Source organism: Amblyomma maculatum, chromosome 10, assembly GCF_055883805.1.
Source record: "Amblyomma maculatum isolate TAMU_Amacu chromosome 10, ASM5588380v1, whole genome shotgun sequence".
Taxonomy (NCBI): domain Eukaryota; kingdom Metazoa; phylum Arthropoda; class Arachnida; order Ixodida; family Ixodidae; genus Amblyomma; species Amblyomma maculatum.
Genome location: NC_139353.1, coordinates 98,956,458 through 98,979,333, shown reverse-complemented (window position 1 = coordinate 98,979,333; position 22,876 = coordinate 98,956,458). Strand labels below are relative to the sequence as shown.

The following is a 22,876-nucleotide window of genomic DNA, read 5'->3' as shown; positions in this document are numbered from 1 at the left end:
TTCACTGGTCGTCAAAGTCGGCACTTCTTGTCGCAGTGGGTGGAAAAGATGGACTAGTCCGAGAATATGACCTCTGACCAGTCGTCCACCGGCCCCTTTATTAAGGCGTTTTCGAGCTCAAGGAGTTCACGCCCCGTTTAGTCAGGCCAGGTTCGTGAGCGAGCGATAACGCGTCGCCCCTCTTCTAGCGTAGCTCTCAGTTGACCTGAGCGTTTGGTGTCTGCAAGGCTGCTTTTGTGGCGCAGTACGCAGATCGTGGGTCTACGGCGCATTTCGGCAGACCATTCCGACGGGGCATTTCGATTTGGGAAACACCTTCTACAAAAACGCACGCAATCAATCCTCATTGCTCAATTAGGACCCTCAGAGGCATACAAATAACAAAAATTAAAGATATGCTTATAAGGGTTTTCGTTCATATCACTAACTATTCATGAATTGTAGGAGGTTGCAGGAAATGCCCAAATATTTAACGTTATCAGGATTCAGCAATCGTGCTCGCTGTCTTTCCTATGATGAGGTCAATTCGAGCTGGTGTCTGCACTATCACCTCGTGAGCTAACGACCACGAATGAGGATCACGTTTATTTGTTTTCTACTTTTCAGCGTAATGGCTACGCTCTTTTTCGCTGCTCAAGTACTAATGTAGCTCGGTGGTTGAAGCATCGGCTCCTTGCAAACATAGAAACTATGCTTACCAGCGGTCCTTGAGTGATCACTCGCTCCGTAGCTTGGAAATGCCTCGCCACACAAGAAATACGTGATCCGGCCATGATTCATGCTAATATAGGACTTGCATGCGCCTAGTTATTCACAAAGTTTCGACGCTGTCATGTCAACCTACATGCACCAAAACAGCTTTTAGACGGGACCGCGACATCTCGCAAGAATTATCCACGACTCTACCTCACTACAAAAGTACTAATACCACGAAAGTGGAGCTCGACCTATTTCATGTCAAAATTGCAATGAATTGTGAGAATTTTGGTAGGAAGGGTGAAAATGGTTCCCACAGCCTTCTGTTAAGAAATTGAGATCGATACAGAAGCACGGGGGCTGAAAAAATTTACGAAAATATATTTCCGTGATGTCAATAAATATATTGCTTATAATCTAAAGTATGTTGGTCAGAGTAAGGAGACATTTCTAGACTACTATAGGAACTTTCCCTTTTTTGTTTCGAACATTGGACACTCGATAAGAATATAGTGCACTTGGAGGAATCCTACTCTCTCGTCCACTGTGTAAAGAAAAAAGCAAGGATCAGAAAATGTGTCTGAGTCCGCTCACGTACTTTCTACAAGTGAACTTCTTTCAGTGAAACGGACGTATGCTTAGACTTGTGTTTCATCTTTTTTACTATACACCTTGACTGTGTATGTTGCGTAATACGGGGGAGTGTTTCGAAATTACGTACCTGCCTCAATGGCAAAATAAAAATTTAAATCGCTTATTTTTATGCTGCTGCAAGTGTAGTTTGTTTTACTTCGAGAAACTACTTGTCTTTGAGTCGAATTGTTTCCAATGTCCTCGGTGTTATTGTCAGCATGTTACTTGTGAAAAACTAAAACATATTAGGTCTTCACACGATTGTGGGACTTGTTCGCGAAGCCCGATTATCAGTTGCCTTATAAGGGATACATGGCAACGTCGAGAAGAGTATCAGAATATAACGTTGATATACAGTGCTAATGAGAGCATGGAGTAATTTGGCAGAATGTGAAAGACGAAATGTTCCTGTGGCTTTGTACATATTAAAGCAGTCCCTGCCTAGGAATCTGTGTAAGTTAGAGGGCATTATTGTTCAGGTCGTTTTACTTTTTTTGCAATAAAGACAAAGAAACGTTTCGCGTTCAATAGGCGTGTCTAGGCTTTCATTGCTCATGAAAATAACGGACAGAAATAGACTCCACATGACGTTGTGAAGAATTTGAGATTGTTGCAGATGAAATTGAAACGCATGTTTTTTCTATAATTTTGGGCAGCCGCAGCGCTTGATTGGAATGTGCTTAAAGCTGTTTGTTCCTAGAGGTCCGCCACTGAGTATGACTGCACGGAAAGTAGGCTACTTTGTTCATTGAATGTTTTCCTCCATGTTTTTTATAACATTCTTGGGTAATTGAGTTCTCGTGTGCAATTTGTCGCAGTGCGTATCACAAAAAGTCTCGTTTTGGTTTTGTTTTGTGTTTGTAAAGCTTTTTCCGCAATAGATACATCCGACCGTAACAGGGACACATGTCCTTGGTGTGGGCAGAAAGCGACAATTTATCTTATCAGATGCGCCTGCCAGAAAATAAATGCAGTGCCTGTAATTCACAACGCCACGCCGGAGCAGTGGGAGGCTGCGCTGTCCAATTTGAAGTCGAAATACCAGCCTTGGCTGATTGAAAGGGCAAGCCGGGCAGCAAAGCCTGCGGGTGTCCTGGAATGAGGACGCGATCATGAGAGCTCTACATTATTATTTTCTTTTTCTCTCACCCTCTCCGTATTGTATTTGCTGTCGGACTTAATAACATGAGTTTGTTGTATCTTTTGTGGGCTGAAATATTTTTCTCGTTTTTTTTTTGCCTCATAATTTATTTATGGTGGTAATGCGAAGGGGATTGTTGTCATAGGGTTTGAGTACTTAAAGTTAGTAAGAGTCTTTAAAAACCATTGACACAGGCACACGCTGCGGTGTATTGCAAGTTCTACCACCACTACCTTTTATATTGAGGCAAAACACGAAGGAATATTGTGCCTAAGGCCCTTTATTCTGCTACCTTTGATAGTGGTTTTAGCTTACGAGGTGATACAAACACGGAATTTACTACTCGCCGTTGCCCCTCAGCAAGCATAGACGAAATACAGCAGTGCGGTATTCTTTGATGATGCTCTTACTGTTCAGTTCGCGATTCTTGGGTAATGAACCTTTATACATCTATAAAGCGCTGTTCTTATTGACTGCTGTAGCTGCCGCGAAGAATGAGCAGCGAGTTCTTATTACTACAGCAAAGAAAAGAAAGGCTACCACACACCGATTGTGATACCTTGTAGAGCGAATAAATCGTTTAGAGGTAGTTTAAAGATGTGCATAAAGTATCAGCAGCTGGAACAGTGTGTCAAATTTAACCTTTTTTTTTGTTTTGGTCCGCACGCAGGCAAGAGAGCATGCCCAGGAGAGACATTTGCATTGATGGAGGTGTTCTTGATAATCACCGTCTTGGTTCAAAAATATCGGGTTATCCTGGATGAGCCGACTGATTTGGACATGGAGAATCACTCGATCCGCCGTGGCAGGCTGGAGAGTGTGAAGCTGCGATTTGAACCCAGGCCAGCGCTTATGGAATGATACTAGACTAAGAGGATATTTAGAAGACATGAATACCCTAATAATAATGAATACCCTTGTGACAAAATCCATCTGAAAGTAGAAGCTGTAACTCTCCGACAAATTTGTTGAGGAAGTCATTGAGAGAGGGTGGTTTTGATGAACCACAGAATACACCCACTACAAACACAGAATCAAGGTGCAGACTAGTAGTATGGTGCAGTTGGACAAGAGTGGGCCAAACCATCTGGTGACTGCTTTTGAACAAGGGTAAACCATCAATGTTCACAGAAAAGAAAAGGCCTGTAACATTTCAAAGGAGGCCAGGTATCCATTGTTTGTGAAAGACCCTCAAAAATTCCGAAGTGCACATACTCCCCCTCGCCCATTTTGACAACCAGTACTATGCGGGGAGTGGACAGCAGGCTTTTATAGCTGCGCGGAAGATTAGGAAAATGAGGCCTGCTCCTGTGATGTTGTATTTGACTGCCCAGGCTGCCAACTGGCTTTGAAAACTCTCATTCTGTGTAGAATTTTGCAAGAGGCCTTGAATAGGCTCAGTGAGTTCTGCAAAATCTAGTAATGAACCCTCAGAATGATGCTCAGAATGAAGGTCAGGTAGTGAATCCTCAAAATGATCTCAAAAGCTTGATGCTGCATCAGAGTCATCGTCTTCAATCATTTGTTCTGGGGTACTCTCTGAAAGAAACTCTTGAATTGATGGAATAACAGCTTCTGGAGAATCTGTCAAAGCAGCAGCCCCTTCTGAAACCTCATTCAAGCACTGCAGAACCGCTTTTGATGCTAATCTAAGTTCTCGGCGACGCTTTGCTTTTAAAATCTTCTCCATGATGCTACAAACTTCACCTGGTCATGCTTGTCCTTCCACAATGAGTGAGATCTGTGACAGCCTGAAACAGACCGGAACACTCCGTCAGAAGCTGAACATGTCTCACATACAGCACCATGCATACAGCAAACTCTCCTCTCTCTCTATAGACCTATATATGCCCACCGTTACTGCAGTGAAGGAGGGGGATATCAGGTGCAGGGTAAGCAAGATGAACAAGAATGCGGGGAAGGAATGGAGGGGTAGGAATGACTTGTGCCTCCATTGGTTAGGCACTTGATATGTAATATCGAGGGAACACTGCATGCACTGAATGAGACTAAAACTTTTGTGTTATCATTGAAAACTCTCTACAATACAGCAGAATCTACCCACGTAAAAGCAGGCCTGCACTTGATTTTGCACTGCTCACTTGCTGCATTTACCATAATTCCATGTATGTTAAGCCTTGTGCTTTGGTCACTCCATAAAAAAATGAAAGCAATAGGAAAATATCTAAACTGAGCTGTTACAACAGCCTGCAATCCTTGCTTGGCAGCATTGGGCAACCCTATAAATGCAGATGAGGAATTTGGCAACTGAAAACAGCAAACACTGAAAGTTTCAGGCTTTAATTAAATCAAGAACTAAGGCAGTCCAGCTACAATGTCTCAAATACTACACAGAAATTGCTTCTAGTGCTCTGCTTCACTAGCACTGCCGGTGCCCACGAAGTTTAGGTGATACCTTATACATCTCGCTCGGCCAAAAGGCTGTCGGCGTCATATTAGTAGTTGTTGTTGGCACCTCGTGTCAGATATAATCAAGGGCTGCATACAAAATTGTATCACGGAAATTTGTGGTTCTAGTGATCGATGATTATTTGGAATAGGTGAGGCTATGACAAGTTAATAAAATCATGGTAAATAATTGATCAATCAAGAAAATGAAAACTTAGAAGGGGGGGGGGGGTTCAAAGGTTTTAAAATGCTCAGAACGAAAAGGCAATGCATGATACGAATTTAGACAGATTAGAGTGTAATAAACCAAATAAGTGCAACAGTTGGAAAAAAAATGAGAAACTAGATATGAGGGGTTCAAATGAGTCAAAATGCTCAGAATAAAAAGCCAATGCTTGCTGATGCTAATGAAGAAATCTACAGTGTATAATTGTTCAATTAACTAATTGCAATAATTTAAAATACAAAATGCGTTCAAAGGTGTCAAATTGCTCAGTATGAAAAACTGATATGTTTGCTGATGCGAAGTATTGGTGCACAAAAAAAGAAAGTGAAAGAGTAAAGAATACAAAATTAGAAAAGTGAAATACGTAATCTTTTTGTGTGAAACGCTATCGCGTCATACCCTTAATGGCGGTGCTTATAAGTGTCCCCTAATTTTGTAATCTCCAAATCACAGCGCAAGGGGCATTTGTGATATGCGCGGCTGCGCGGTGTGATAAATAACGCAAATATATAACGCTGACGAGCACAGAGAAGAAAAGTGGAGTCTCACACACAGCTAGTGTACAGTATGCAGCACCACGCAACACGCTTGTGCACACACAGCAGAAAAAAAAATGCGTTTTTAAAGCACTTTCTAACTCTCAGCGCGACATGTATAGAGCACGCTACATCGCGAGTGATATACGACCACGCCGCGGAGAGATCAAGCTCAATGCCTTGGCCACAAGTAAAGATAAACGCTTTTTACAGCAAGTGAGACGACGAGAAGCCTTCGACCGCTCAATACATATAATAGCAACACGAAACTATACATGTACAAAAATGGTGCTCCTTCTGTTTTCAATTCTCATGCGTTTGACCTTTTGCGCCAACAGGCTTCTCAAGCCCCGTCTCGATAACAGATCAGTCAAAAAGAAATATACTTGCATTGACAGAAGTATTTCGCTGAGCAGGACCGCCACGCCGCGAGCCTAGACGCTTGACGCTTGAAGAAAGGGCGGGAAAGTGGTCACGCGTGTTGAAACCGGCTGCCGGCAGTTGCCCGCAGTTTAGCACTTGCTTTGGCGGCGTAGAGAAGTAATCATTATGCTCGGAAAATATGCATCTTTATTAGTGTCTGCTGCTACAGTAGGTAAGTATCAGTTTTTATGCACATGATACTAAGAAAATTAATGTATTCTTTACGAAACCTCGGCTACATTTTATACACTGATCGCGCTGGTTCAGCTTGGCCAACAACGCCGTATAGAGGTTGGCTAAACGTCGCATTCCGACGTGCATAAAAAGATGATAGGCTATTGGTATCCACAAAACGTTGGGCCAACTTACCTTGCCAATTGCAAACCGACATAGTCGGCAGCCAACCGCACTTCAAGCTTTTCCCTACCTTCGCTGGCCAACGAAATAGGCCAGTGACTAGTTCCCAACCTGGTGCCAACCATCTGCAAGCAGTTGGCAGTTGGCCATGTCTGCTTAGGCTGTATATGAGCTCAATACAAACTGGTCCGCCCTGTTTCATATCCATACCGGACTGGGATGTCATGTATAAGACGCATACTGGAAATGGTCTGCCCTGTATTAACTCTATACCGGTATGGATCGTCCGGATTGAGATTCATACCGGACATGACCTGTCCGATATAAACCCGTTTAAGCTTCATACAGACTGGTCCGCCCAGTTTCATATCCATACCGGACTGGAATGTCATGTATAAGTTGCATACTGGAAATGGTCTGCCCGGTATTAACTCTATACCGGACTGGACCGTCCGGAATGAGATTCATACCGGACATGACCTGTCCGATATAAACCCGTATAGCGTCATACAGGACTGGTCACACCGGTATCAAATTTATATGGGATAATACAGGACCAGTTCAAACTCGTTTGTCGCGATACGGGATTTTTCACTATGGTATCCCGGTATATTTCCTGTAGGAACTCTATTATCTCATAACCGATACCTTCTTCTTTTAATATGTTCCACAGGAGTTTCCTGCTAACGTTGTCGTACACCCCGTTTATGTCCAGGAAGGCCAAATACAACGGCCTATTTTCCACTCTAGATATTTCGATGCATTGGGTAAGCACGAACAGGCTATCATCTAAGCGCCTACCATTTCTAAAGCCGTTCTGAAGTTCTCCGAGTATCTTGTTACTTTCAACCCATGCTTGCACCTTTAATTTCACCGCCTGTATGGCTAACCTGTACATAACCGATGTTATTGTAATCGGCCTGTAGGATTTTATGTGCATCCTGTCTCCTTTCCCTTTACAAATATAATTCATTTTACTCTGCCGCCAGCTTTCCGGAATTTGCTTATTCGTTATGACTGTTTCCAGAGCTTTTAACATTTCCTTACTTTTTGGACCGAGTTCATTAATCAGCTTGATCGGAATTCTATCTATTCCTGTAGCTGTGTTTTTAGGAATACTTTTTTTGCCTTTTTCCACTTTAGATTGGTCAGTTCTAAGCGGCTTTGTATTCTGCTACCTTGGATTGCTTCCTGATTTGCGGAGATTACCCTATTGTCGCTCTTAAATGACTCGGTTATAACTGATGTAATGTAGTTCACTGCGTTATCTCCCTTTAAACAATTTCCCTCGTTATCTTGAATCCGATCCTGCTTTCTTTGATTCTTCTTCCCTAGCCAGCTTTGAGCAAGTTTGTGAAGCCAACTTTGAGCAAGTTTGTAAAGCGCCACCTGACGGTCGGCCATTTCACTAATTGAGAAAAATGTTATGAAAAGCTTAAGGTGGGTCTGACTGTAGACTGACGAAAAACGTAAAATTATGCGCAAAATATCTGCAAAGAAAACGGGGAGGAATGAACAGCGCCTCTGCTGATGTTTGTTCATAGGTGTCTGTGAAAACATTCTGCTGTCGATAGCTTTGTTTTCTGGGCCAGTGTAGAGAGCTAGAGCATAGTTTGAAAGCAACAGCGCTTTGGTATTTGCTACAGTATGCTGTGAGAAAGTAAGAAGGTTAATATCGCTGTCTGTATTACCCAGTTAAAACGTGTGGCTGGATTGCGTACATTGTTGCTGCAGGCGCTGTTTAGAGTTTCGGAGATCAAAACGTCTGACTTCCAATGAAATCAAACTTTTGAACTAGAGATCAAAAATTTTTTTGGATTGAGGTTGCAGGAAAGCAGAGCCGGTGACGAAATTATACGTTCTGGCTCGGAGCTTCTTATTTGGTACAGAGACAATATTATTTATTAAATCGGAAGTACTTAAAAGAACGAAATATAACTCCCCTAAATGCCAACATTACAACACAATAAATCTATCATAACTGACAAATAGAAAGATTTGTAAACTACTATACTTGCAGCTAATAGCCTAGATAATAATATAGCCGCCAAGCCTGGCTAAAACGAGATGATAATAAAATTAAATGTACATTTTTACTGTAAGTGATTGGTTGTAGCACTACCCAGTATGTGGCGGAAAATAATCTTCTGGAATATCTGGTAACGTTTCATAATCTATTCACACCGAGCTCAAAGCTTGTATTGAACGTTGAATAATATACCAAAGCAATCTGTTTATTATAAGGGCGAAGACAAATACGAGGCGCAACCTGTCCTAAATTTAGGTGAACAGTCAGCATAAGATGACTGTAAAGTAAAATAAGAAATTAAAGGCAACTTTGCTTACGAAGTACCGACTCTCGGCTGATGCCTTTCGTCAACGGTTCAGGAAAGCAGGGCAAAAGCATTTCGAGTTTTTTTTTTCGGAGTTTGCTTACAGTCTGAAAGCAAATTTGATACAATGGCTGAAAGCCGCTGTGGTCTACGATGACCGGGACAAAGTGGTTGAAGAAATCGGTCTAGAACAGTTTTACAACACTTTGAATGAGGAAATGCGGATGTGGGTGCAAGGCAGGGCCGAAAAGAAAAGCTTGGTGAATGCAGCAGAGCTCGGAGAAGAGTACTAGGTGGGGCGCAAAGCAGGTAGAAAAAACTTGCTGCCAGTTGCGGAGCCCGACAAGGATTTTGCGATGCGCACATCGTGAAGTGAGAAGCGCGTACCTGCTCCTTGTGCAGAGACAGAAACAAGTGGGGACGACCGCGAAAACGACCCAGCCGTAAGAAGCGACGCTGAAAAAAAGAGTGAGAAGGAACGCGCTAAAGCATTTGAGGTGAGGAAATCGGCAGTCTGCTTCCGTTGTAAAGAACCTGGGCACATCGCGAGAGGTTGTCGAAGGGAAAGTGTGGTCTTTTTCGTTCGCCACCTTCGACGCGGAGAATACGAGCCTGATTGATTCGTATACGCCCAAACCGACCGCGAATGGGAAGCGGTGTGAGGGTCTGGGCTAATCTGCCGCCATGGTGGATGTAGTGCACCCTGCGCTCGTTTCATCTCCGGATTTCACCGCCCAGTGTGTACGGACCAGGCAGGTGGCGCGGAGGGACAACGTGTCTCTGCCGCTCGCACTCGTCCAAATTGAGCGTCCGTTTGCCCTACTGCATACAAAGGCGGCTGTGCGGTCGCCTTGTCGGAGCAGTTGCCTTACCTCTTTTCCGAGTGTTCAGAGGCTCAGGTGGAGAAAAGCGGACTGAGCTGTGGGGACCGCACTGTACATGCACTTATGCCTCGTTCACACTTGAGCATTCGGCGACGAGAGCGAGCTAATTCCGCCGCCGCAGGAGAGAATCGCTGGAAAGCCAAATCAGTCCGGGACCGATTCCCGCCGCCGGCTATTTTTCCGCCGAATTCCATCAGCCAATAGCAAGGCGAGGAAGTTTTGCCGGCGCGGCCCGCGGCATCGACAGGTTAGCATTCCTCAGGGGCCAACATGGCAACAGCGTACTAGCAATCAACCATCGGCTCACAATAAGTGACGGCCATAGCCGAAATAAATAAAACGATGAAAAGAGTAATTTACCGAGTGATGGGCCCATAAAAGAAAATAAAAAACAACATAGAGCGCTTGCAATGCATAATACTTTACGCATTCCTCAAGCCTTTGCGCTCTTTTGTGTACTGCGTATAAACAGACCGAGCCCTCGGTCATGCAACGCTTCCCGAAATGTTTACATAGAAATAAAATTTAGTAATCTCAAAATTGTGCTTGCTGCTGCGCTTGGCAGTTTTGAAGCTTCGTGGTGCTTTTTTCCTTAAAGGTATGCGCTACAGCTCAGAGAAAATTACGTCCATGGCAGCTGAGCATGACAGAAAACCGGCGCTCCTATATTCGCCAGCGCTGTCAAATTCCGCATGGTATAATGATTCCAATGCTCAATATAGCGCGCATATGCATCCAGAGAATTAGTTTCAAGTCGTGAGAGCAGTCAGCAAGCTCCGATGGTCAAGAAGTTGTGAATGTTAGAGCGGAAGCAATGGCCTGTACACCTCGAAACATGAAGTTCTAACTTTATAAATGCGGCTGCGACATAACATGCAAAATTATTTCGAGGTCTCCATATCCTGGCGTGGCCGAGTGTTTAGCCCGTCCCGCTACGGAATAAAAAGTACTGAGTTTGCATCGTGCTGGCACTGTTTGTTTTCTTCTACGAAAGGTTTTCTTCTCACTTTTTTTAGCTTTTTATTGTATTTGAAGTGCTTCATTTCCGAGGCCTTTTTTTGCCGGGCGACCAGCGCAATAGAGGAGGATGTAATGACATTTGCAATAAGATCGACGCTCTCCTTGGTATGAGCGGCAAGTATGTCCCTTTTGTTTATGATGCCTGCAAACAGCGCGCTGAAGATCTTGTTGCCACAATACGTGGGTCAGATGTGCCATGATTTAGTGAAGAATTGAATGGTAATGCGTTTTTCCTTCAACACTTCGCATATGTATGCTTTTCGTGTCGTGCGTAGCTGCAGTCGAGCGGTCAGGTCCGGCTTAACGGGAGCTCGCAGTCGAAGCGGCGACGGTGGCGACATGTTGGCTCAGAAGCGTGAACGAAGGAGCATGTCGGTGGCAACGGATCTCGCTCGCTCGCGCCGGCTAATCCTCGTATGGGAAAGAGCCATTAGGCGTTCGGGAACCCGCGAAATCTCGGGCGAAGCGGCACACTCGTTTGAAGCTAAAGAGCATGCCCCTGCGAACGAAATGCCCGCGTAGAAGCAGCGAAAGCTGCTTTCGAGAATGAGACGCGTTCTGCCCCATTGTGTGCAGAATTCGCTGAACAGTCAGAACGTTCCTGTGAAGCTTTACGTCGTGCTCCTTGTTAAAAAAAAGGCTCTAGAAGCTGCGACCGCTGCTTTCACGTGCAAGACGCGTTGTGCCGCTCCGAGTGATGAAATCGGGGACTATTCGGAACGTTCATGTGAAGCTACACATCATACTCGCCGCGAAAGAAATGCTCGCTTAGAGAGCGCGACAGCTGCATTGGAGAATAATACTTGAAACGAGTGAAAGAATTGAGGTCTCTCTATTGCCATCCCAATCGGACAGTTTTCCCGAGCTGAGAACTGTAGACAAGGATGCGATGGCGGTTGAATAGGTAGCCAATTATCCACTCCGAGTTCAGGGGCTTCAGGGTTGTGCTAAACGAGGGCGCGGGAGCAACTTACCAGTCAGCGAACGGAGCCGCACCGCGTTGTGAAAAGGAAGCATAAAGAGGCAGGCTGTGACCCCGACGAGCTCGCTTAAAAATGAGAGCTTGAACTTTAAGAGGGGAAGTATGCCACCTGTGCTTCATCATTCAGAATAATATTTTGCTATGTTGCGGAATGGTGCTAGAGAAAGGTACTCTGCCATAATTGTATCCTAGTTAATTGTTGGTTGCATAGATGCCTGGAATGACTCGGAAGTAGGGTGCGGTGCTCTTGCCTTACTGGGTGGGGTATGGCCCAGATGCCATCACTGATGTCCTACTAGAAACCCTCCGCTTGCAGACATCTGCCTTCTGGACCGGAGACCAGCCCAGTTGATGCGGCCTCTTCAGGGGACACCGATGAGGCGTGACCTGTTTTGATTGGGGTTCCAAGCTCCTGCAGCGGCAGACGACTGGAAAAGACCCGTGCTGCTCTGCATTGCACCAGCGCACATAAACGAAGATTGAGCGTCTGGCGCGTCTGGGCTTATCGGAGGAGATGCCCAACATAATGGTGCCTCAACGACCGCCGGCACAACGGAGGCACGCCCTCCTCTCTCGGCCCCAGTGCGCTTATTATTGGGCCTCCTCACCCACGGCTACCTACCGCGAGTCCGGATTGAAAACTTTGGAGACTAACGGCTTTCTGGACCCCATTAAGAAGGCGCTCGGTCGGTGGTAGAGCGGGACCCGTCGAGACCGTGGTGAGAGTCGTCGCGTGCAGGGCTCCGTGCCTGCAGCGGAAGTAGCGGAGTTTCCCTGGCCGTCGCTGCACGAAGACAATTGCGTGCAGCCAGTAACTTTCGGTCCCCGTGCTGGCATTGTTGTGACTTATATCATGATTCTAGATATTGTTTAAATTCACCTTTCGTTGTGGGCCTGGAGTCCTGTGGACCTGGAACCTTAATACAAGGACACGCACCAGGATTGTGAAAGGAAGGAAGTCAATGAAGGTCACAATGTTCAATGCTCAGCGGAAAGGATCAAGAAAACACGCGGTATGATTGACTGCGGTGATAGCTACGATTTACGTACTTGGTTTCCACGAGAAATGCCTGGCATAGCGATTGCTCCGAAAGTGGACTCCCGAGCTCAGCAGGGGCAGCTATATTAGATGGATCACCGCCATCATCATCAGCAGCAGCAACCGCGTTATACCGACTGCAGAGCAAAGGCCTATGCCACGCTAATCCAATTACCTGCATCAATTTAACTGCTGCGAACTTTCATCCGCCCATCTGATACGCTTTCTTTGCTTGGAATCCAATTTGGTACTATAAGCAACCATCGGTTGTCTTCTCTACGCATTACATGCCCTGCCCCTGCCCATTTCGTCTCTTTCATTTTCCCTAGGATATCATTAACTCGAGTCATTTCTCTGAACCACTCTGTGCGCTTTCAAAGCCTTAAGCGTGGCCACCATGGCACGCTCGAGAGGCGCACTAGCGCCCGAGAGCCGCGCCCTGAAAACGCTGGAAAAAGTACGCATCTCCGTGAAGCGTCTCTGGCGCGCTCGCTCCGGTGTTGTTGCAAGACTTCGTAGGCTGAAACCGGCCGAAACAGTTCGACTGCTACTTGAAGCTTTTCCTGGAGCGCCTTCCATCGCCTTTGCACATGCTCGATGCTGTCTGCACGAAAGCAACACTAGGATTTGTAAGCACATTTCACTTATTCAATGCTTGCCGAGCGCGAGGTGCTCCTGGCAGCATTAGAGGCAGCACCTCAGGCGCCACCTCTGCCCACATAGCTCCTTTAAAGTATTTATTTTCATGCTGTTTTGGCTGGCGAGCCACAGCTAAACTCCATCTACCAAACGAGTGCCGCGGCTACACTCCGGTGATGAACCTTTTGTTGTCGATCGACTGACTGTACCTACATCTCTACGCATGGCACCCCCGATGTAAAAAAAAAAGCGAAGAGATAGAGATCGCAGAGACTGCGCGAAAGGCATTCTCTGATTAATGACCTCCAACAAATGACCGGCGAGCCTCCTCCGTGCCAGCTCGAGCGCGTATCGAGCGTACCGGAAATACCTTACATGGTCAAATATCTGCTTCGCGCGCTCCTCAGCTCGCGCTTGGCGCATCACGCATGCGCCGACAGTTCCAGCGTACGTTCCTTCGCGTGGCGCGCAGGTCGGGCGCCCCATACAGCGGGCGTTTGATATTACACCCGCCATTTTTTCACTCCATAGCCCTCTACTTTGTCTCCAACTTAAGTAGAACACTTTCTGTGAGCCTCCACGTTTGAGCCCGATAGATGAGTACAGGTAAGACGCAACTGTTGTATACCCTTTCTTGAGCAATACGTGTAAGCCGCTAGTCACAACCTGTGAATACCTGCGAGACGTGCTCCATCCCAATATTATTCTATGAGTTATTTCCCTTTCATGGTCTGGATCTGCGGTTACTACCTGTCGTAAGTAGAGATATTCGCCTACCCCTTCCAGTGCTTCGCTGCCTATTGCTGACTTCTGTTCTTTCCCGAGGGTGCTTAACATTACCTTAGCCTTCGCATATTGAGTCTCAAGCCTCCCTTCATTCTATTCCTGACTAGCTCAGTAATTATTATTTGCAGTTCATTCACTGAGCTACTTAACAATGGAATACCATCTTCATCGACCCTTATCCCCAACAGGTCCCATTCCAAATCTCTGAATACTTTTTCTAAGCAAGCTGTAAAAATTACAAAAGAAATCCTGTATCGTTCCCTGACATATTTCTTGTTAGGAATTTTGTTGCTTTGTTATGCAGAACTATGGTTGACGTGCAGCCACTATAGACAAATTCCAGTACTTTCACATAGAGCTCGTATACAGCCTGATTTCGCAATGCCTGTATTATTGCTCAGGTTTGTACTGAGCCAAATGCTTTTTCGTAATAAATAAATGCTAAGTTTATAGGCTGCTTTTTTCTTAGCATTTTGTACCGAGAGATACATTGGCCACAGTCTCGTCATTTCGCCGCGTCTGTCCGTACCTGACGGAAGAGCGAAAAAGAAGAAAACGAAACAGACAAGTCGGTAGTTGTAGAGGTGAACGACAACAGCGAGTTTCTAAGAAAGAAGGCCCGTTCAAACTTTCTGACAGCGGTGTGCCCCAGAGTTCAGCGTAGACAAATGTCATAGCACTAGAAGTCTCCTAAACCAAAAAGAGAAAGGTCAACGACGACAGGCAATGGCTGCGCATAAGATAAGTGATTCCCCTATAACATAAAGCTAAAACCATAGAGTAAAAAACTATGTGCACAAGCGGTGTTTATACTTTTAAGCAGAACCTAAGTGTACTCATGCAGATTGCCCACGCGGAATTCAAGGTTTAATCCCCAGCTGTACCGCAGCAAAATATTTTCTAGCCCCAAGTTGATGGCATGGACATGATCTATAGTAGATGGACTAATGCCAATCAAAAGGTCAAGGAAGCCGCTGTATTCTTGCCTAGGTACCACAGATTGTGAGGCCCCAGCAGGTTAGATGTAGTGAAGTGGGGCTGGGGAAACCATCATAAAACCTGCATCGATCCCCGATGGGGAAATTTGGGCAAGCCTCATTTGGGCTGGCCCCTGTTCCTGCTGCATGGGTCCCATAGCGACGTTTCTCGGGCTAATACAGAGCACATTCCTGCATCCAGACCACAGTGATTCCTTTTCAGATCAGTACAGTTCAGTTCAGTCGTGTCTGACTCTTCGTGACCCTATGGACCATATAACGCCAAGTGTTCCGGTCTCTCACTATCTTGCTAACATCACATAACCACCTGCAGCGCCTCGAGGATGCCATCTAACCACCGCGTTCGCTGCCTACCCCTTCTCCGGCGACTCTCAACATTTCCCAATATCAAATCTTTCTCCAGCGACTCCTCTCTTCTCAGCAGATGACTAAACTAGCTGAGCTTTAACTTTCGAATTTGACTCTCCAATGAGCAGCCAGGGTTTATGGTCGACAATATCGACTGATTTGATCTTCTGGCAGTCCAAAGAACCCTCAAGAGTTTTCACCAGCACCACAATTCAAACGCGTCAGTTATTCGGCGGTCAGCCTTCTTCGCAGTCCAACTTTCGCATCCATACATCACAACTGGAACGACCATAGCACGATTGATACGGATCTTGGCTGACAGACTAATTTCTCTGCCCTTTACTAGGCGGTCAAGGCTAGTCATGGCTCTTTTTCCCAGAAGCAGGCGTCTCCTAATTTCATGGCTGCCGTCTCCTTCCGGGGCATTCTCGGAGCCCAAGAAGAGAAAATCTGTCGCAGCTTCCCCGTCTTGTCCCTTGATGCTCCAGGACTTGATAGGGCAAGACGCCATGAAATTTGTCTTTGTAAAGTCCAGTTTAAGCCCAAACTTCTCTCTCTCCTTGTACGCGCCTCAGAAGTCTCTTGAGTTACACTTCACTTTCTGCCATAAAAGTGCGCATCATCCGGATATCTAAGGTTGTTGATACGTTTTCCAGCAATCTACTATCCAAGTGAAGACTCGCATAGACCAGCCTTCCTAATGATGCACTCAGCATATAGGTTAAATAGGCAGGGCGACAGTATGCAGCTTTGTCTCACTCATTTCTCAATCGGAAACCAATTTGATATTTTAGGGCAATCTAAGCTAAATATGGGCTCTTTATGGGAAAGTCCTCATAAATCTGAAATCAGACAACCCACATTAAATCTCTATGGGATTTACATCGGCAGTAGTGGGGCAAGAAAATGGGCATGCCCCCATGCTGCCCACTCGGCCCCTTCTAGGTAACTTGAAGGGTAGTGGAATATAAATAAGAGCTCAGTTTAGGCAAGCCCTCGTGAAGCCCAAATAAGGCAGCCTTAGATAAACGCTTTAGTTGCTACATCGGCCGTAATGGGGCTGGAAGGCGGGCGTGTCCCTATTGTATCAAAATCGGTCCTTAGTGGCGAATTTGAAGGCACGCTCAACAGCAGGTGGACTCTCGGTTCAAAAACAATACCCAGCCCAATTGGAGCTGCCCGCACAAAAGCTGCTTTTGGGCCCACATCGGCTGTAATGAAGCTGGAAAGTTAGCTGGCGGGCCCGCATGATACCAAAATCGGTACCTTGTGGGGCATTTAAAAGCACGTTCAACAGCTAGTGGGCTGAATGTAAAAAAAATACCCTGCCAAATTGAGATGGAGGAGGAGGAGGAAGATGAAGAGGAAAGGCAGGGATGTTAACCAGTAAAAGCAACCGGTTTGCTACCCTGCACTGGGGGAAGGGGATGAGTGGATCTAAAGGTTGTGAGAGAGGGATAGTTGAAGTTAATACAGTCACATAACAGACACGCCACATCACATCACGTTACAGTCATGTCATAGCAAACTCATAGTCTTTCGATTAAGCCTGTGCTTCTCATAAAGCGGAGCAGTGCCTGGGAGCCTTCGCCGTAGCCGATCGCAGTGGCCAGGGACCTAAAATCTTAGTTTCACTAAATGGGCGTCCATCTAGATGTTCCAGCGAATGGAACAGACACTACCTTTCCTGACTGTATATCGGGCACTCAAAAAGAATGTGGCCTATAGACTCGTCTTATCCACAGTTTGTACATATGTAGGGCTGTTTGCCATGCCTATCATAAAAGAGTACGAGTTTGTGAATGCTACACCAACCCACAGGCGGCACAGCAAAGTTTCTTCGCGTCGGGGTAGGCTAGGTGGAAGGCGGAGCTTTAGGTCAGGCTCCAGGGATTTTAAGCGGCAGTTCGCAAACTGGCCAGAATTCCACAAGGAGAGTATATGTTCCCGCGCAAGTGCGCGAAGCCTGCCCGCTACGTCTGCCCTGGAAAAGGGAATCAACAAACAATCGCCGTCTTGGTGGGCGGTTCGTGCGACTTCGTCCACCCGAAGAATGCCCGCTATGCCGCTGTGTGCAGGAAGCCACTGGAAGATGATGCCCAGTCCTCCATTAATTGCACAGTGATGAATTTGTCGTATTTCCGCAACGAGTTGCACATGAGCTCCACGGCGAAGAGCCGCTTTTAATGCTTGCAGGGCTGCGTTTGAATCTGTGAAAATAGACCACCGCTGGGGGCTCTGCTGACTGATATGCCTAACTGCGACACGAAGAGCGGTTAGCTCTGCAGCTGTTGAAGAAGTCTGGTGAATTGTCCTAACTTTTATTCTGTATTAATTGAGGGTATGACCATGGAGCCTGAAGAACTCATGGCATTTACTGAACCATCGGTGTAGACGTGCAAACGGTTTGCATGGTACTCATGGAAGTATTCAAGAGTGATTTGTTTCAGTTCTGTCGTCGTTAGCTCGACCTTCCTCCTGATACCCGGTATTGAAAGAAGCACGTGTGGTTTATGCAGGCTCCATCGTGGAGAGGACGGTTTAGATGCGGGTGTAAACTGGGACGGCAGTATAGCGCGATGCGCATCAATGGTCTTTGTAAACGATGTACGCTGCCTGGTAATGCGAAGACTGGCCAAATGATGACAGGGAACCCGAGAGATGTGTCGGAAATGTGCCCTCATGGAGTCAACTGTTAGGGAGGTAGATATGTAATGCAGCCGTAGAGGCACATTTCGGCAATCCCAGGCAGCTTCGCAGAGCTTGAGCTTGAACGCTCTTTAGAATTCCTAACTTGGTTTTCTTAATATTTCTAAGTGCAGTTAAGCTGTGAACCGAAGAAATCCCATAAATAATGCATGCATGATGGAAAATAGCGCGAAAGTACACGAAGGACGGAAGGAAGTAAGACGCGGACAATGCATGGTATAGTTGGAGCATCGACCGCACGGACGCTCCCCATGACTTTCCCCCAATAAAGGCAAGTACGTGAGTAATTGCTGTCAGCCTCTTTTTCATGAATGAGATATGGGGAGTCCACGAAAGATTTCGCTCGATGATAACTCCCAGAAAGCGATGGCTGCTTTCGTAGGGTATTATTTTTCCATCAATGCGTACGGTGTAAGGTGACATGTTCTTGCGTGTAAATGCAACTATCGAACACTTTTCAGTTGATATTTGTAGACCACGCAGGTGGAGGTATGTCGCACTATACTTGCCGCCTTTTAAAGCCTCGCTTTAAACTGTGGGCGCGTAACTCCTCATGCTCAGATACAGATGTCGTCTGCATATACTGAAAGTTGTGCCGATTGTGGTATTAGGTCGACAAGCCCAACAAGAGTAAGATTGAAAAGCGTTCGGCTTAGTACTCCGCTCGGTGGGACTCCACGGGAAGTGAAATGAGAAGATGTTGGGCCATCCTCAGCCTGCATAAAGTGAGATCTGTTAGATAGATAACTGCGTATCCAGCAAAAAACACGACCGCCAAGCTCGGCAGCTTCCAGAGCGTCCAAAATGGCCCGGTGAGTGACGTTGTCATATGCTCTCTTTATATCTAGGAACAACGCCGGGGGTAAGCGCTTCAAATTTTTTTGGTGTTGTACAGATGATACCAGGTCCACCACGCTGTCAACCGAAGAGTGCCCACGTCAAAACCTTGATATAATATCCGGATATAGCGGTGGCGCTCTAAGTACCATTCAATACGTGTAAGCAGCATTCTTTCAAGTACTTTGCCAACGCAACTAGCCAGTGCAATAGAGGCTTTACAAAAGTTAGCGCCATCTAGTGAAAGAAACAGAAACTGTGCTCGGCGACCATGTTTTGTTCAGCCGCCCGCGCCTCCCATCGAGTACGCTGTCAACGTGCGCCTTCGTAGAAGCCGTGCATGCACCGAGAGTTGCATTGGAATGCTCACAAGCGATTGTTTCATCTTTTAACGTCACATAAGTCACTGTTAGCTCCAACGTCTATTCGGAATCATGCCAGCATGTTGATACGTGCCCTTCTGCAGCCAGCTTAACGTCGTAGACGCGCACGGAATCAAGGTATACGCGTGTATGCGACCGTTCGTTTGCAGTCCTAATCGGCTTTAGAAGGGTCACTTGCATCATGTAAAGCATTTCTGCACGTCCCTCTGACTGGAAGATAGCTTACAGAAAGTGCTATCACCTAAAACAGCATGGTTGTTTTGCGCGCTATGGAGCGTTGTGAACTTGAAGGATAAGCTTATACTGCGATGGAGGACACGGGAGAACGAGCAATGCATGTATAACGAACGCTATTGTGCCAATACGTTCTTTGAAACATTTTGTACGTAGGTTGCATTTACCATTGTGTATTGGATTTAAGACACGGGCATGATTACCGAAACTACTTTCCACAGTCGTACAAAATGGTAGTGCTTGGTGAAGAGAGCAATACGGTTGTCTAGGGCGCTCGAGGTGCGTATTTCACGCTACAAAAGCAAGCGGCTGCCAAACCCGCGGTGTCTAGAAAAGCAGGAAAAGATGACATCCCACTAGCACGACCGCTCGATGGAAGCGCACTAGGTGCGGCCTGCTGCGTCGCGCCGCCGTCAATGGGCAAGCGCGTCCTTGGGGAGTTTATAGTTGCGCCCGCTATTTCTGCTGAGGGCGCCACTGTTCAGGGACACGTCGCCGCCGGGGTCGCCGGTTCTGAGCGCGCGGTTTGCTTCCTTTCTGGGCGCGTTCGCCTCGCGTATGCGTGGTAAACGCAAACTTTTTTGTGTGCGCGTGTGCAAGTACGTTAACGTTGAGACTGGATGCGTTTGTTTTCTAAGGCGAAAGCCGTTCTAGGCTCATGGAGCAATAATCTATGCGCAGAAGCTGTGCTTGTTGTCTGAGCATCGCATCTGTGCACTGGTGTGCCAGTCGCAAAAGCGGGCGTGCAAGGAGGGAGATTACGAATGAAAATGATGGAGGGTGATAGGCAATCAATAAAAGTTATAAATAGACATTGATAGAGGTAATGACTAATGCTAATGACTAATAATGATTAATAATGACTAAAATGATTTGTAATGACTAGTTTATCAAACTACGACATGTAATGACCGCAATTGGTAAGAAATGAGTAAAAGTGCTTAGCGATGTGTGATAATGACTATAATAGCTAGGCATGACTCACCATTACTGTTAATGACTACGAAATGACCAATACGACGACATTTAATGATCACTGCTGATTCTAAATGAGTAACATACTTATTTATGAGTGATAAGCGCTACAATGACTACGCAGGCAGACTCATCATTGACTGAGAAACGACCAATATATCAAACGACGACTTGAAATGACGAACTGTGGCAAACGATGAGAGACAAATAATAGGAGAAGGATAGGCTTTCGACGTCCTGCGCTTGAGAGACATCTAAGAGACCTTCTAATTTTATCTGCTGAGCTCGCTTCAGGCAAAGAAAGCAGCGAGGAGTGGAAATGCACTCGCTTCCTCTGAAATGAAAGCGGCGCTGAGGTTAAAAAGTTCATATGCTGAAGCATAATGCCCTATCAGCTGCCATTGAATTTGCTACAAAGGACAGCAGATTGGACTTGTTGGTTATTAATTATCGGTTAACCGTGCAAACAACGGGACGGGAACACAGGAGAAGAAGACGGCACAACCGCGCTAGTTGTGTCGTCCTCTTTTCCTGTGTTCCCGTAACGTTGTTCAACCTGTTTAGTTACCAGGGAGCTGGTCAGTGAACTAGAATTTTTAACTATGTATTGTGAAGCAGATGAACACGATGAGGTAGCACCAGAAGCTTTTCTCGCAGGTTATGTTGCGAGGACATATCAGAAAAAAGTTACGAAGGCTTTTTTTTTATATAAGCATGCAATTTGTTCTAAATTGTGGCGCGCTAGTCTGAGTAGCCTTGCAAGTAAAGGAGTCTGTGCATACAACATTTGTTTATACTTTTGAGACTGAGCCGATGCGATAAAATGAAAAGCCACGTTCCACAGAAAATCCGGCGCCCTCTCTGTCGGCGGAAAGTCGGAAAAAACCTCTCTGGTAAGTGGCACTTTAGTTGGTGATATGGCCAGACACTTTGGCGCAATGAGAACACATGACATGTTCAATGTGGCAGGAGCTGCCAAACCAGAGAGAGTCAATAAGGTGTAAGGGTGAAATGGGAATTATTGAAAGCGGGACTCTTGATCCCAAGTCAGGCACAGTATACTCCTATAGGGCACGTTCGTACGGCTTCGGTAAAGAGGGGCTTTATACAGCTATGTGTAGGGTGCTATTTCATATAAAGCGGTGGCTTAAGGCTGCATTCTAAGAATATGCGGCAGAGGCAGCAATTACGGGATACTGTGAATAAGCAGGTAGCAAAGTGCGGGCACTCTAACGAGGCTCCTCAAGGAGACTTAAGAATCCCAAGTTTTGTTTATCACTACCAGGTTGTTGCTTAATTTATGCGATATTTGGTAATGGTTTTGAGGCGACATATCAGTCGAGCAAGAGCCTGTTGCAGGAAATATAGTCAACTGGACCAGTTACAGGTTAATGAAAACCAAGGGCAATGGAGGCTTGATGTACCCTGCAAAAGAAGTAATCAAGCCTTGTCAGACTTCATCATTAACAGGATGATGAAGTCTGAAGAGGTCCGGTGAAGTAGCAAGCTGTGTAAACTTTTGGTTTCAATTGTTTTCTCACTGTACACAGTACCTGCAGCTAATCTATAAAAACAATGATTGTGCCCATGCTAAGGCGCTATGCAATATATCGTTAAGTTGCTGCCCCCACTGATAGCGAGCTAGGCTGGAAATGTCAACTCAACCGTGGAACGATGTTTATGGCTATGGCATAAACCTCTCTCAAGAAAGGTTTTCTGCTGCGATTGGTAATTTTCTTCCTCTTTTTGTATGGCCATTAAATAAGCGTACTCGGCTGCTCGCTGAATCCCGGCTGCCGTTGCGCTCTGACGCGTGAACATACTTGTGATCACTGCTAAGAGTTTCACAACAGCAACACTCGATGCGCGTTCTTCCATTGAAAATTACGAACCAGCAAAATTGTGTGGGTTTGCGAGCAGCCAATAAAAATAGTAATAAAAACTTTCGGCGCATATACGTAACACCTTGAGGTAGACCAGCTCTATCAAGCACGCTTACTTTGTCCGGTCATGCAAAATGCGGGAAGCCATGACGGATAGCGTTCTGACGTACAAAGTTTAAGGTCTCCAACTGAGTAGAAGATCACAGGTTATCATCTAGATTTAACCTAATATGTATCTTCATATTTCCCCGGTACAATTTGTCACAATGAGATAGAAAAGTTGGTTACATGTCGCATTTTCGCAGAGGTTGCTCATAGTAGGACATTTTTTTTTATTGGATAGGCTGGCAGCTTAGAACAGGTTGACATCAATTTGTGTATAAAAGCTGTATGCAGGGATTAGTA

General features: G+C 45.9%; 1 protein-coding gene across 1 annotated transcript in view; it reads left to right on the top strand.

Annotated features, from left to right (window-relative positions):
* The window catches only part of LOC146177101 (cytochrome P450 2U1-like), a 63,028-nt gene extending 59,542 nt beyond the window's left edge, over positions 1–3,486 (top strand). The window contains exon 8 of the mRNA XM_084581465.1: positions 3,141–3,486. Within this exon, the coding sequence (XP_084437591.1) occupies positions 3,141–3,331 (191 nt within the window). The 3' untranslated portion in view covers positions 3,332–3,486. The remainder of the gene's footprint in view (positions 1–3,140) is intronic.
* Positions 3,487–22,876: the final 19,390 nt, after the last annotated feature.